Raw genomic sequence first — 14,886 nt, 5'->3', positions numbered from 1 at the left:
TTAAGAGCAAGGGTATAAGAGAGAGGCAAACATTGTTTCTCTTGTTTACTGAAAGCACACTGATAGAATTAAAATCAAGCATTTACATTTCTGGGGTGGTACCTAAATATTTTAATCTTCTGGTGGTCAAAACACCATTATAATAATCATAACAGTTATTCATAAGTTATACTCTTCCCATCCTGCTTATAACTTTTTTGAACTGTTACCATCTGGCAGAAGATATAGAACAATTAAGACTCGGACCACGCATTTTCTCAATAGTTTTTATCCCAGAGCTATAATTGCAATTAATAATGAGCTTAAAGACCACCAGCAGTGAATAATTAGTTGGACTGTGTTACTTGGCCTGCGGTGTAGATGTTTGTATTTTTAGTGGGGGACTTTTAGTGGGTGGGGAGTGTTTGGGGAATTTTATGTGTGTGCATGTGTCTGGTCTCTGGGTGTCTGTGAATTTCGTTGTATGTGTATATACTTACAATGACAATAAATTATTATTATTATTATAAATCACATACACACAAGTGCTGCATTGATTGTATTTGAAGAAGCATAGAGGTTATTGTATGCAACCTTAAGACATAATATGTACTAAAAAGTACTATATTGCTGGTGGACAATAGCAATCAAGCTTTGTCTAGGAAATATTGTAGAGGACTACAGGTGGTTGCACTGAGGTCTTTTACGTTTCTAATATCTGTGAAGCCAGAAGTACCCTTCAAATTACATACTTTTTTTCTGAAGAACTGGAACCCCATCTAACCCCATCTAACTGGAAGAATTTCCAAATTATAATATAGGTTAAAAATTGTAATTGTAAATTAATAGTTATTATAGAGTCCAGACCAATTCACAGATTGCTGCCTTGTCACAGTGAAAGAGTCTGAATAATTCAGAGAAGCTATGGGCTATGCCGTGCAGGGACACCCAGGATCGACAGGTCATAGTGGAGAGTTCTGACTAAATGCGATCCACCTGGAGCAGGAACTGGCAAGCCACTCCAGTATCTTTGCCAAGAAAACTCCATGGACAGAAACAAAAGGCTAAAAGATATGAAGCTGGAAGATGGGTCCTTCAGGTCAGAAGGCACTCAACATGCTACTGAGGAAGAGCGGAGGACAAGTATAATTAGCTTCAGAGCTAATGAAGTCATTGGGCCAAAGCTGAAAGGACGCTTAGCTGTGGACGTGCATGGAAGTGAAAGGAAAGTCCGATGCTGCAAAGAAAAATGCTGCATAGGAACCTGGAATGTAAGATCTATGAACCTCGGGAAGCTGGATGTGGTCAAACAGGGAATGGCCAGAATCAACATTGACATCCTGGACATCAGTGAACTAAAATGGGCAGGAATGGGTGAATTCAGTTCAGACAATTATCATATCTACTGAGATATCTGTCTGCTGTACTGGGATACAATCTCAAAAATGATAGAATGATTTCAATACGAATTCAAGGCAGACCTTTCAACATCGCAGTAATCCAAGTTTATGCACCAACCACCAATGCTGCAGAGGCTGAAACTGACCAATTCTATGAACACTTACAACTCCTTCTACAACTGACACCCAAGAAAGATTTTCTTGTCATTATAGGGGATTGGAATGCTAAGGTAGAGAGTCAAGAGATAAAAGGAACATTAGGTAACTTTGGCCTTGGAGTTCAAAACGAAGGAGGGCAAAGGCTAATAGAGTTTTGTCAAGAGAACAATCTGGTCATCACAAGCACTCTTTTCCAACAACCCAAGAGGCGACTCTATACATGGAAATCACCAGATGGGCAATATCGAAATCAAATTGATTATATTCTCTGCAGCCAAAGATGGAGAAGCTTTATACAGTCATCAAAAACCTGGAGCTGTTTGTGGCTCTGATCATCAGCTTTTTATAGCAAAACTCAAGCTTAAACTGGAGAAAGTAAGAAAAACCACTGGGCTAGTCAGGTATGATCTATTCTAAACCAAATCCCTTATGAATACACAGTGAAAGTGAAGAACAGATTTAAGGATCTAAATTTGGTGGACAGAGTGCCTGAAGAACTATGGATAGAGACTCATAACATTGTACAGGAGGCAGCAATAAAAACAATCCTAAAGAAAGGGAAATACAAGAAAGCAAAGTGGCTGTCCAACGAGGCCTTAGAAATAGCAGAGAAGAGAAGGGAAACAAAATGCAAGGGTGATAGGGAAAGTTACAGAAAACTGAATGCAGACTTTCAAAGAATAGCAAGGAGAGACAAGAGGACCTTCTTAAATGAACAGTGCAAAGAAATAGAGGAAAAAAATAGGGAAAAACCAAAGATTTGTTCAAGAAAACTGGAGATATTAAAGGAAACTTTTGTGCAAAGGTGGACATGATAACGGACCTAACAGAAGCAGATGACATCAACAAGGAGTGGCAAGAATACACAGAGGAATTATACCAGAAAGATTTGGATGTCCCGGACAACCCAGATAATGTGGTTGCTGACCTTGAGCCAGACATCCTGGAGAGTGAAGTCAAGTGAGCCTTAGAAGGCATGGCTAACAACAAGGCCAGTGGAGGGGATGGCATTCCAGCTGAACTATTTAAAATCTTAAAATATGACACTGTTAAGGTGCTACACTCAATATGCCAGGAAGTTGGGAAAACTCAGCAGTGGCCAGAGGATAGGAAAAGATATGGCTTTATCTGGAATCCCAATTCCAAAGAAGGGCAGTGCCAAAGAATGCTAAAACTACCGTACAATTGCACTCATTCCACACGCTAGCAAGGTTATGCTCAAAATCTTACAAGGTAGGCTTCAGCAGTATGTGGACCGAGAACTCCCAGAAGTACAAGCTGGATTTCGAAGCGACAGAGGAACTAGAGACAAAACTGCTAACGTGCTGGATTATGAAGAAAGTCAGAGAGTTCCAGAAAAACATCTATTTGTGCTTCATTGACTATGCAAAAACCTTTGACTGTGTGGACCACAACAAACTATGGCAAGTTCTTAAAGAAATGGGAGTGCCTGACCACCTTATCCATCTCCTGAGAAACCTATATGTGGCACAGGAAGCAACTGTTAGAACTGGATATGGAAAACTGATTGGTTCAACATTGGGAAAGGAGTATGAAAAAGCTGTATATTGTCTCCCTGGTTATTTAACTTGTATGCAGAATACATCATGTGAAAGGCTGGACTGGAGGAATCCCAAGCAGGAATTAAGATTGCCGGAAGAAATATCAACAACCTCCGATATGCAGATGATCCCACTCTGATGGCAGAAATTGAGGAGGAATTAAAGAACCTCTTAATGAGGGTGAAAGAGGAGAGTGCAAAAAATGGTCTGAAGCTCAACATCCAAAAAAACTAAGATCATGGTCACTGGTCCCATCACCTCCTGGAAAATAGAAGGACAGATTTTACTTTCTTGGGCTCCTTGATCACTGCAGATGGTGACAGCAGCCACGAAATTAAAAGACACCTGCTTCTTGGGAGGAAAGTAATGACAAACCTAGACAGCATCTTAAAAAGCAGAGACATCACCTTGCTGACAAAGGTCCACATAGTCAAAGCTATGGTTTTTTCCAGTAGTGATGTCTGGTAGTGAGAACTGGACCATAAAGAAAGCTGACTGCCAAAGAATTGATGCCTTTGAATTGTGATGCTGGAGGAGGCTCTTGAGAGTACCCTGGACTGCAAGAACAAACCTATCCATTCTAAAGGAAATCAACCCTGAGTGCTCAGTTGCAGGACAGATCCTGAAGCTGAGGCTCCAATACTTTGGCCATCTCATGAGAAGAGAAGATTCCCTGGAAAAGACCCTGACGTTGGGAAAGTGTGAAGGCAAGAGGAGAAGGGGACGACAAAGGGCAAGATGTTTGGACAGTCTCACTGAAGGTACCAGCATGAATTTTACCAAACTCCGGGAGGCAGTGGAAAACAGGCCGGCCTGGCGTGCTCTGGTCCATGGGGTCACGAAGAGTCAGACACAACTTAAGGACTAAGCAACAACAATGGAGTCCAGTATTGTCAGCATACTCAGAGTGGAGCACCTCATCCTGCTCCCCCCCCCCCCATTTGATAGTTTCAAGAATCCTAGGTTCTTGAGTGGACAGTCTCCATGTGAACAGGAAGATCTGTTCCAGCTTATTGGTGATCATGTGAAAAAAGCAATGATAGTGGGTGCAGGATTAGGCACACCAGTTCAAACCTATGGAAAGCCAAATTCTATTGTGCTGAATAAGGCTGTTGTATGAATATTTTAGGTTCTCTATGAGCAGATATTGGCTATCTGGAATATTATGTAAAATTTTGTGGGGAAATTGCCCTAAATCTAAGATACAGCTTTTAACCATGATCTCTCACATTCTTAAGTGTTGGGAATGACACATCCTTTTCTGTTCATTGGCCTGTCTCTTCTTGAGTGCAAATATTTCCTTATTTCACCATTATGCTCCAAGGCCAAGGCATATCTGCTGCAGCAAGTGCTTCTAATTATTTTTTTGGTGCACCACTTGGATACAATTGCTGACTTCATCTATCCCTCAACCATACCTTGGTGACGATAGTGAAACAAGTCATTACACTGGATGTATGGCAGGGTTGACATCCCATTCTAGTTTAGCATCACCATAGGTTATTATTAATCTGAATAAACAAGAAACAGAAACGTCTCTGAGATTGCTGATTATATAGAATCGTCATGTAGGAGAGAACATATAGTACATTGGCAATCTTGGCATTTGGCAACCCTAATCTGAATAGATCTAGGTGCATATTAATTTTTGAAATGTATCAAGCCACTAGTTTAAAAAAAGTTGTTTATTCTCACAATTTATATTTGTTAGATTTATGAAGTAATTGTGCTATTTTGAAGAGGAATAAAAGATTGGTTCCACAAAATCCAAGGGTAGTACAGGTTCTGCCTGTCCAAGGCAGCTTCATCTTAAAGCAGCTTCATCTTAAATAATGGAAATGAAAACAGAATAATCTCAAGGTTCTGTTTGTTTTTTTAATTGGGAAACCCATAGTGAAATTGACTAATGAAAGAACTACAAGTGAAATGATTCAATGCTTGTTATCAAGGCTAAGACAGATCAATGAGTAATTAGGAAAGACTAAAGATTCCTGCCCTTATTATAATGATACTAAGATGACATGTGAAAAACCACCATCTGGTTTGTCTAGATCATTAATCTCTCTAAAGTTGTTCCAAAAATAAATGTCCTTTCTTAAGAAGTAACATTTTATGGAAATCCTAGCCTGTAGCTAAATATATTTTTGCAGTTACAACAAATATCGTTTTTTTTCTTTTAAAGGTTCCTAAATGTTTCATTTCAAAGGACAGATTTGGCTTTATCTGGAATGGTAAATTAGTCAATCTTAATTCAGAATTTCTCTGTAAAAAATCTGTTCTTTTCTAATCACGCCTATCTGTCTTAAGATACTAACATTTTATGACAGAATTTAAATTTCCTTAATTTGGTCATCTATCAGACAATAGCTGAAATCCAGTAGTAAGTCTGAACTAAATTAGGCCCACTGAATCAATTAAATTTACAGGGGAGTTTACTCATCAAATCGCCACTCATTCAATGGACCTGTAGTTGCAATTTACTACTGGATTCCAGCCAGTGTGGGATTTCAGTTCCTTTGCCCTTTGTTTCATATTCTTGAGTTACTTACCTTGTTTATAGTTATTAGTAGACATCCTAATACTATACCATTATTGAGCTATATGAATTTTTATGTAACTGTAATAAAATTTATGATATAGCAATTTCTCAGTGATGGAAATTCACATTCTTTCTCAAGTAAACGTGAAATTATACTATCCGTGATCATGTGGATCCATTTCTAAGAATTTTACAGTTTACTTCTAGTGCTCGTTTACTTTTAGGACTGTCTAAAATTCCCAAATAAAACAGCTTTCTGTTCATAGCAGTGTGTTAACAACTTGCTCAATAAATAATGGTGAATGGGGACCAGATTTAAATAAACAGCAAAACACATGCATGTGGAGTTTGTGTGTGTGTGTTTATGATACAGCTCAAATCTAATTAATCCTAATTTGTTCAGGTTAAATAAAAATCTTCAAATGAGTTGTGAGTGTTGTAAAAAATTCCATGAGTATTCTACTGTGTTTGGGGTTAGCAGTACAGTTATAGTTGGGTTATAGTTTGTTTGTTTGTTTGTTTGTTTGTTTGTTTGTTTGTTTGTTTGTTTGTTTGTTTGTTTATTTATTTATTTATTTATTTATTTATTTATTTATTTATTTATTTATTTATTTATTTATTTATTTATTTATTTATTTATTTATATGCCGCCCATCTAGACATAGTCTACTCTGGGCGGCTCACAATTTAGAAGATAAAAACAATTTAAAGTATACAGGTTTACATTAAAAACAAAATGATACAAAATGTAATATACATTTACGATTTTAACAGTTAATTTAAAGCAAAGAGTCCCAAGATGGCAGGAATAAAAGAAGAAAAATAAAAATGACTTAATTGACTGAAGGGAAGGCCTGCCTGAATAGTCAAGTTTTCAGCTGGCTTTTGAAAATGCCCAGCGAGGGTGCCAGCCGAATTTCAGTGGGGAGGGTGTTCCACAGCCGAGGGGCCACCGCCGAGAAGGCCCGATTTCTTGTTTTTTCCTTCCGGGCCTCCCTCGGCGTCAGACCCCTCAGCCGTCCCTGCTGGCTGTGTCGGGTGATTCGGGTAGTTCTGGGTGGGAGAAGACGATCTGCCAGGTATTGAGGTCCCAAACCGTTTAGGGCTTTATATGTAATCATTAACACTTTGAAGTCAACGCGGAAACGGACGGGCAACCAGTGCAAAGCAGCCGGAGTGGGGGAGATATGTTGGTGTTTTCTCACCCCACTAAGAAGCCTGGCTGCCGCATTCTGGACCATCTGAAGTTTCCGCGTCAGCCTCAAAGGTAGCCCCACGTAGAGTGCATTACAATGGTCTAGTCTTGAGATTACGAGCGCGTGGACTAGAGTAGTGAGGGCCCCCCCATCAAGATAGGGTCGCAGCTGGGCAATCCGCCATAGATGGAAATAGGCAGAGCAGGCCACGGACGCCACATGGGTTTCCATGGTAAGCGTTCAATCCGTTCAACTGCATCCATTCCAGTACAGTCTCCAGTCTTATCGTACACATTTTGTATTTCCCAAACCCATTAAGGATCCCAGTGTTCCTCAGATGGAGTCAGCAGTGTATTCTTCTGCTCACTGAATGTAGCATAGGACATCCTAATTCAGTGCCTCAGAATGTGTGTTTTGTCGGGGGTAGGCATGCTCAGCAAATGGCTGAAACTCAAGGATATTTGTTTGCAAATTTTGAGGTGACAATGTCAAAGAATGTTTACATTGTAGGTCTAGAGCAGAGTGGATTTGGGAATGAATTCTGACTCTGGGGGACTAAAAAGTCCCATCCTGTGCATGCAGGTTTATAAAAGGCAATTAATGCATGTGTTTGAGCCAGTTGGCAGCACAGCCAAAGGTTAAATTGTATTGTCTCTAAGAGGGCAGCTGTTTTGATAAGGCTTGTTGCTATAGAGCTGTCCTCTCAATGGTATGGAATATTTTCACTGTAGGGAATAGGAGTCTTCTGTGTATAGTATTTTAAAATAAAAGACTATGAAATATTGAACAACAAAGTTGGCATAAAAATGGCATAATTAAATAGCTGCCCATTTACAGAAAGGGAAAAATAATAGGCTTAGAAAATGTTGTTGGAAATGATGCAGTCTGACATTTAAAGGTGATACTTATTTACTCAGGGGACAATGACTGAATTAATTATGTACAGAAAGTATTCAAATTCTGCTTAGGTTACAAGTGTAGCTAGTTGTGGCTATAGTTGTTTCCTGTATTTCTAGAATGGCCATTCTCCATCAGTTGGGACATACTAAACCTAGCCTCAGATGTACATTTCTTCTTCTTTTATGGACAAGCGTGTGGAAACTACAGTATATTGTTCATTAAAAATAAGACAGGGAAAAACAACTTTCTTTAATTTATTTAAGACTAAAAATCCCAGTGCGAAATTAAGGACTTTTTACTGTTACATATCATATAAAATATGAGAATCTTATAATTAATGAGATGTAGTTAAAGGAAAATGGCAATTGTTACATTTATTTACTGGTGGTTTCACAGCTCTTATCCAAGGGCACTCACGTCACTATCCTGGATTATCTCCTCTTACATATATATGAATGAACATGTACAAATGGCTTGCAATTGGGTGTCACTGCATTGAGGGCATCTGTACACACAATTGTTGCTGTTTACGCAATGGTATTAGTAGTTAGTTCCACTGGACTTTTGTAAAAAAAACCTGGCAGGGTTCTTCTTGCATTTCCAAGGCTATTGTCTGGGGGTGGAGAACTGCAACAGAATGAAACTCAACCTGCTGTTTGTCTGCACAGACTGCTTCCGCTTTGGACTAATGAATTGTGCTAATCACCCTTGAATATGTGGTCAGTGTATGAAAGTAATGTAAATATTTGTCAACTATTAATGTAAATATTTGTCAACTATTTTAGAAAGAAAATGCCAAATGCATGTAATTTATAGAAGGCAGAAATGGTGAAATACCAAATGAATTATTGGAACTAGAATAAATTACGCTGATTCCAGAGACTGTACAGAAAAGCTTGGCGGGTCTCTTTGGCACTTTATGATGGATTTTTTCTTGACAGGATTTGCCATATTGCTTGTTTGTTTCTCAACATACAGTGAATAAATTGTTACAAAAAGCTGACAGAAGCTTCAAATGTACCCCTGTTTGTTATCTCCATGGCCATAAGACATTTTGTACAGAATGTCTCATAGTTCATATTATCTACCATAGTTCCTGTGCAGGACATTAGGTCTTATTATTTAACAGAGCATGTAGTATAAGAGTGCAATTAAAGTGCATGGTTACCATGGTTATACAATTTGATTTGAGGGGTCTGTCAAAATGGCACCCGCATGGATCAATAAAGGCATGATGCATATTACTTTTAGCTACTACTGTGGTTATTTTGTTGAAACTAAAAGAAGGCTTTTGTTGTATAATCCATACCAGCAAACTGTTTTTGAGGAGACAACTGTGGTGATGACTGAAGGTGTGGCTGTGGAAACCTCTTATGTGCCTTCTGCATACCTGGCAGAGATCCTTCAGCTTTTGCAAGCTCTGTCCGAAGTGGAAGACCTCCTTAATTCTCCAAGCCTGCAGGGCAGGGACTGTGAGGATCTTGTCAGACAAGAAGAGTGCCTCAAGGTAGGAATCTGACTCATGTAATAATTTGTTAGGGATGTGAATCTTTTATTTGCTTGCCTTGTCCTCATAGGCAAGAATGAGGAATGACAGTGTTCTTCTTGCCACAAGAATGGCAAGAAATTTCTTTGGAGGCTTGATACAGTTCATTCACTGGTGGGAACAATTACTGCGCAAAAAAGAAATAAAGAAAGAAAATTAGGAATTTAATGGATATTTTTTCTTTTCCTAAAAATTTGAACATAATTCCTTGAAGCTAATTGAACTACTGATGGAGGCAAGGTAGGCTTAGTTTTATTTTTGTGAGTATTCTGATTGGAAAAAATGGGATTGGGCATAGGGAAAGTTTTCCTGAAATAACACTTCCCAATTCCCATCTTCGTTAATAGCAGTTTGTCTTGATGATGATGTTTACAAAAATAATTACATGCCATGTAAATTATTGCTGATAAGATGATGATGATGATGATCATGATAAGCAAACACTTGTTCCTTGCTTCTTATGCATTTTCCATGTTGTTCGTTGTGTTCTGAGGAATGGGGGCCCTGCCACAAGATGAGTGGCAGTTGAACAGATCCCTATTAATGCTTCTCACCTTCATACATTTGCGTGTCTTAGTATGATTTATTTCCATAACTAATCACTTGTTCATCCACATGTATTTGATATTATTGTAGCAGATACCAACTTTAATGATATTGATTGACACAGTTACAAGTAACTATTGCCCTGGGTTTAATTTAGCTGAACTATTAAAATGTCAAGAGATGCAGTAGTGGGCAAAGTTCCATCTTCTTTGCGAATAAATCTCTCACAGAAGCCAAATAGATCTTCCAAATTCATATGCTCAGTAAAGGGATATGATTTTGATCTGAGATTTGTAATGAATGAATATTTATTTCCTGGTAAATCATTCATCATTTTCATTATTGTAGAATGAAAAAACAGAAGCATAGTACATAAATTGTATAGCTGCAGGTTGGAGAAAGTTTAAAATTAAATTGTGGATGGTTTTATATCCCAGTTCAATTTGCAGTACTAACATTTCAAGGTAGTACTATGCAGAAGAATATTTTAATATGTATTTAGGGAAGATTTTGAATCAAAATTGTAGTGTTTCAATTAAAACTTTTAAAGGAAAGAACTGGTAGGCTTAGGCAACATATTGCGGTTGGAAATGATGCAGTCTGACATTTAAAGATGATTCTTCTTTTCTCAGAAAACAGTAACTGAATTAATTAAGAAGAGAAAGTACTCAGATTGTGCTTAGATTAAAAGTGTAGCTAGTTACAGCTGTATTTCCCTGATGTATTTCTAGAATGCCTCTTTACAGAACTTCATTTGTGAAATATAGTAACCCTAACCAGAGATCTACATTTCATATTCTTTGACAAACAAGTATCTTGGGGGGGGGGGGGAGAAATATTGTTCATTTAAAAGTAAGGGCAGAGAAAGAAAGAACTTTCATTTATCATAATGGGATTGCAGTGGAATGGATGATACTGGAATTTAAAATAGGTCATTTAAAACAAGTTATAGAAGTAAAGACTTCTAAACTTAAGGCTCTGCATTCTTTGACCTATTTAGCAAGTGCCAGCAAAAATAACGCACTGAGGAAGGTGCAGTAGTTTCTGATCATCCTTGTTTCAAGACCTGCCCAATCTGCACTCTAGCCATGGCCTGGTTTGTTTCTTCACCCATACATCTTCTGTACACCAAGGGGATTATGGGCTCTATACCAGAGCGGTGCTTAGGAGCAGTTGTTTCAACTACACTTTTCATTTCATTATTCCTCAGTGAGACCAAGGCCTCAACCAAATTACAGGAAATTCCCCAGAGCATTCAGAAATTCTTTGGTTTTCATATGTCTATGAAGGTAAATGATGTTACAAGGTGCAGTTCCCTCCAAACTGGTGCCCGTGCAGGTAGTTTTCCTTGTGAGGGAGAGGGAGGTCCTTATGGATTAGTATCTAAGTAAGCAGAGCAAAGAGAGGCCCACCCTATCCAGCTCATTCACCCAAATCTCAGTAACACATATTAAAGCTGTAAGGCATTTATATATTTTTCTAGCTTTCCTATGAGAATCCTAGAGCTACTTTTCTCTGAGTTTTTGAGTATGAAGAGACTATGGTGATGTTATTTTGCTCTGAAATTTAAACATACCTATCTCTATATTTTTATCCTCTTATTCATTCATTCATTCATTCATTCATTCATTCATTCATTCATTCATTCCATTTATACCCCGCCTATCTGGTCAATTATGACCACTCTAGGCGGCTTACAACACACAAAATAAACAAGTATATATATAACATAACATATAACATAGTTTTCATAAATTAGAAAAAAGGAAAGAAAGTTTTTTTCTCCAAGATGGCAAGAAAACAGTCATAACAGAGAGGGGGGAAGAAAAATTAGGAGTTAACTGGGGGGAGGGAAGGCCTGCCTAAACATCCATGTTTTCAATTGTTTCTTGAAAATACCCAGCGAGGGAGCCACGCGAATCTCCGGAGGTAAGTTGTTCCAAAGGCGAGGAGCCACCGCTGAGAAGGCCCGGTTTCTTGTTTTTTCCTTCTGGGCCTCCCTCGGCATCAGGCTCCTCAGCCTCACCTCCTGACTCGCGCGAGTGACACGGGTAGAGCTAGGTGGGAGTAAGTGTTCCGCCAAGTATCGAGGCCCTAAACCATTTAGGCCTTTAAACGTGAGCATCAGGACTTTGAAGTCGACGCGGAACCAAATAGGCAGCCAATGCAACGTGGCCAGAATAGGAGAAATGTGATGGTATTTTCTCGCTCCACTCAGGAGTCTGGCCGCTGCATTCTGCACCACTTGGAGTTTCCGCGTCAGCCTCAAAGGCAGCCCCATGTAGAGCGCGTTACAGTGGTCTAATCTCGAGATTACGAGTGCATGGACCAAGGTGGTGAGCGCCCCCACATCTAGATAGGGCCGCAGCCAAGCTATCCGCCAAAGATGAAAAAAGGCGGTGCGGACCACTGACGCCACCTGACTCTCCATGGTGAGCACCGGGTCCAGATGGATTCCCCAGAGTGTGAACCCCACTCTTTGTGGCAAGGGTCACTCCCTCTAATGAGAGGGAGTCACCCAAGCCGCCACCCACCTTCTTTCTCTACGTTGTTCAAGTACTTCATGTGGACTATATTTTCACAGCAACACTGTGAAATAGGTTGGCTTGAAAGATAGCTGATTGCATCCCATAGATCTCTTCCTTTAGTAATTGACCTAAAGTCACTCTGGGGGCGACAAGAAAAGCAAATTATATGGAAGATGCTCTGGGACTGGGGCAGTCGGATTTGCATTATTGCCTGTTGATCACATAACATACAAGTCAATGCAAATCAGCCTGGGACTTTTTTTCTCCATCACATGGGCTCCTTCTCCCAGATAGAAAGGGCAGTGTGAAAATCACATGGACCCTCTCCTCCCCAAACCTGGTGCCTGAAACTGCTTGTTTTTCTCTTCCTTCCTGTTTTATTTCATTTTTTTTAATGGCCTAGACATTGTGCTAGGGAACCCAACTTCCCAGATACAATCTCACAGTGGATCCATTCACATTTTCCCTGCTGTGTAATCACATCCTCCATCAGTTTTCATAGCTGAATATGTATTTGAACTCAGAAGTCCCCAATTCAAGTTCAATGGTTCCAGGTCAAATAGTCATTGTCAAATGGGCTAATAATGTGTCAAGGAATGTTTCTTTCTGGAAGGATCAACTTTGTCTATAGATGCATAAAAGAGACCTACTCTAAAAGTGCCCAACACCACCCAAAAGAAACTGTTATAATAATTTGGCTCCTCTTTTGGCTGTATATTGTTAGCCACAAAGCTTATATATGTAAATCCAGTAGTTCTCCTTTGAAATCCTCATCATTTCTGTTTATGCTAGATGTTCATTAATCACTCTGAACCTTTCATTCTCCCAGCAAGAATGCATTCATAATCCTCTTTAAATGTGCTGGATTTATGAAAGTTGTAGCAAATATTATGATTCATAGTTCTAGTACATATTTAAGACTGTGATTAAGCAGTGGCTCTTTTCTGCCATTCATGAATGCTACAAGCTGTGCTTCTCTCATTTATGATATCAATATAAAAACCTGAAATATGATTACAAATTTGGTATTCATACCAGGACAATGCTTCATCCTGCACATATTTTGTTTTCCAAAAATATATTTGCATTTTTGTCAAAGAAATGCACATCTGGATTCTATCAAGTAAGCCTAAGAAAAATGGAAAAACTCAGTTTCACAGACAAATGCTAAATGGCAAAGTTTAAAATAATCTTTGCCTTTAGCTGAGCAAAGCTCAGTTGTGCACAATCAGTACAACCTATGTCAATGCAGTCATTTTTAAATGTGGTTTGTCAGGAATAAAATATTTTATGTATGCCTAGCACACAAGGGGCTGAAGATGGTTGAACTGGTTGAGAAAGCTCTCCTTGATATCAGGGAAAGGGAAAGTTTAGACAGCAAAGATACATGGCTATTGAAAATTCTAGTGCTTTGATTGCACTTTTTCAAAAGCAGTAAAATGGATCCAGTTTCCAAAGGGGTGGTATCACTTTATTTACTAATGGACTTCTCTAATCCTGCCTTTTCCCATTCATGAACTGAAATCAAAGTGCACTTTTGTTAGGTAAATTTAAGTATCTTGAACAGCATCTAAAACAGCTTATAAATACTTTCAGCTGTGCAAAAACAAGCAGTACTTCCATATAATTTATAAAAAGGCAAGGACAGAATCATATGTATGTGTGTATGTATGTATATATCTGTAGTATCAAGAAGGAAGGGAGAGAAGATACACATGCACTCACACACACTAAAATTATTACAGTAACTTTGAGATATAATAGCATTCGATCCTGGGACATTTGGATTGATCATGTCTTCGCCCTAATAAGCTGACCAATGAGCTGTTTTACCTCTCCATCTCATGCTTTGAGTCAAACATCAAGGGACTATCTAATAGTTAGAGTTTCACATTTGGCCCAGAATGGAATACTCTAGTAAACTACTGCACAACAAAATAAGCTAAAACAGAAAAGTATAGTTAATGGAAGACTTTTTGTTTTTTCCTATCTGAAGCAAAGAGGCTACAGATTATGTATGGTATTTCTAGTTTTTATTTCAGTCTCTGCATACACACATTTCTTTCCTTCTAGCACTTGGTAAATTATAATATAATGTCAATGGTGTTTTAAGAGGTTTTTAGTATGTTTTCATGATTCTAGTACTATTTTAAAGAATTTGTCTTTATGTTTGCATTTGTAGCTAATATGATAATGAAACAACAATAAAGGACTAGGGTATGCCCAGTTTATTGTTTTTCTCACGTGAAGAAAAACACAGCCTATGTTTTCAGTGGTAGAAGGAAACCACTATAGAATATTTATGCCAGAATTATTAAAATTTGAAGAATTATGATTACCTTGCTCTTTTTCTAAGATAATACTCTATCCGTTCTTTAGAATAAATACATTTTCATGGGGTCAAACAGTGTGAATGTTTGTCAGGTCATTCATAGTAAGTTAAAGCAGTACCTGTACCTCATAAGGATGTACAGGATCATAGCACATTTCTGTGTTGTTACTTTTTAAAAAACTAAGTATATTATTCATGC

At 38.5% G+C, this 14,886-nt stretch overlaps 1 protein-coding gene across 12 annotated transcripts in view; it reads left to right on the top strand.

Annotated features, from left to right (window-relative positions):
- DMD (dystrophin) overlaps positions 1-14,886 on the top strand; it is a 1,295,019-nt gene that overhangs the window by 643,006 nt on the left and 637,127 nt on the right. For all 12 annotated transcript variants that reach the window (XM_078390471.1, XM_078390476.1, XM_078390472.1 and 9 more), the window contains one exon: positions 9,048-9,242. In XM_078390471.1, the coding sequence (XP_078246597.1) occupies positions 9,048-9,242 (195 nt within the window). The remainder of the gene's footprint in view (positions 1-9,047; positions 9,243-14,886) is intronic.

The sequence above is a fragment of the Pogona vitticeps genome, chromosome 3, assembly GCF_051106095.1.
Source record: "Pogona vitticeps strain Pit_001003342236 chromosome 3, PviZW2.1, whole genome shotgun sequence".
Classification (NCBI taxonomy): Eukaryota; Metazoa; Chordata; class Lepidosauria; order Squamata; family Agamidae; genus Pogona; species Pogona vitticeps.
This window is presented reverse-complemented; position numbering and strand designations above follow the sequence as displayed.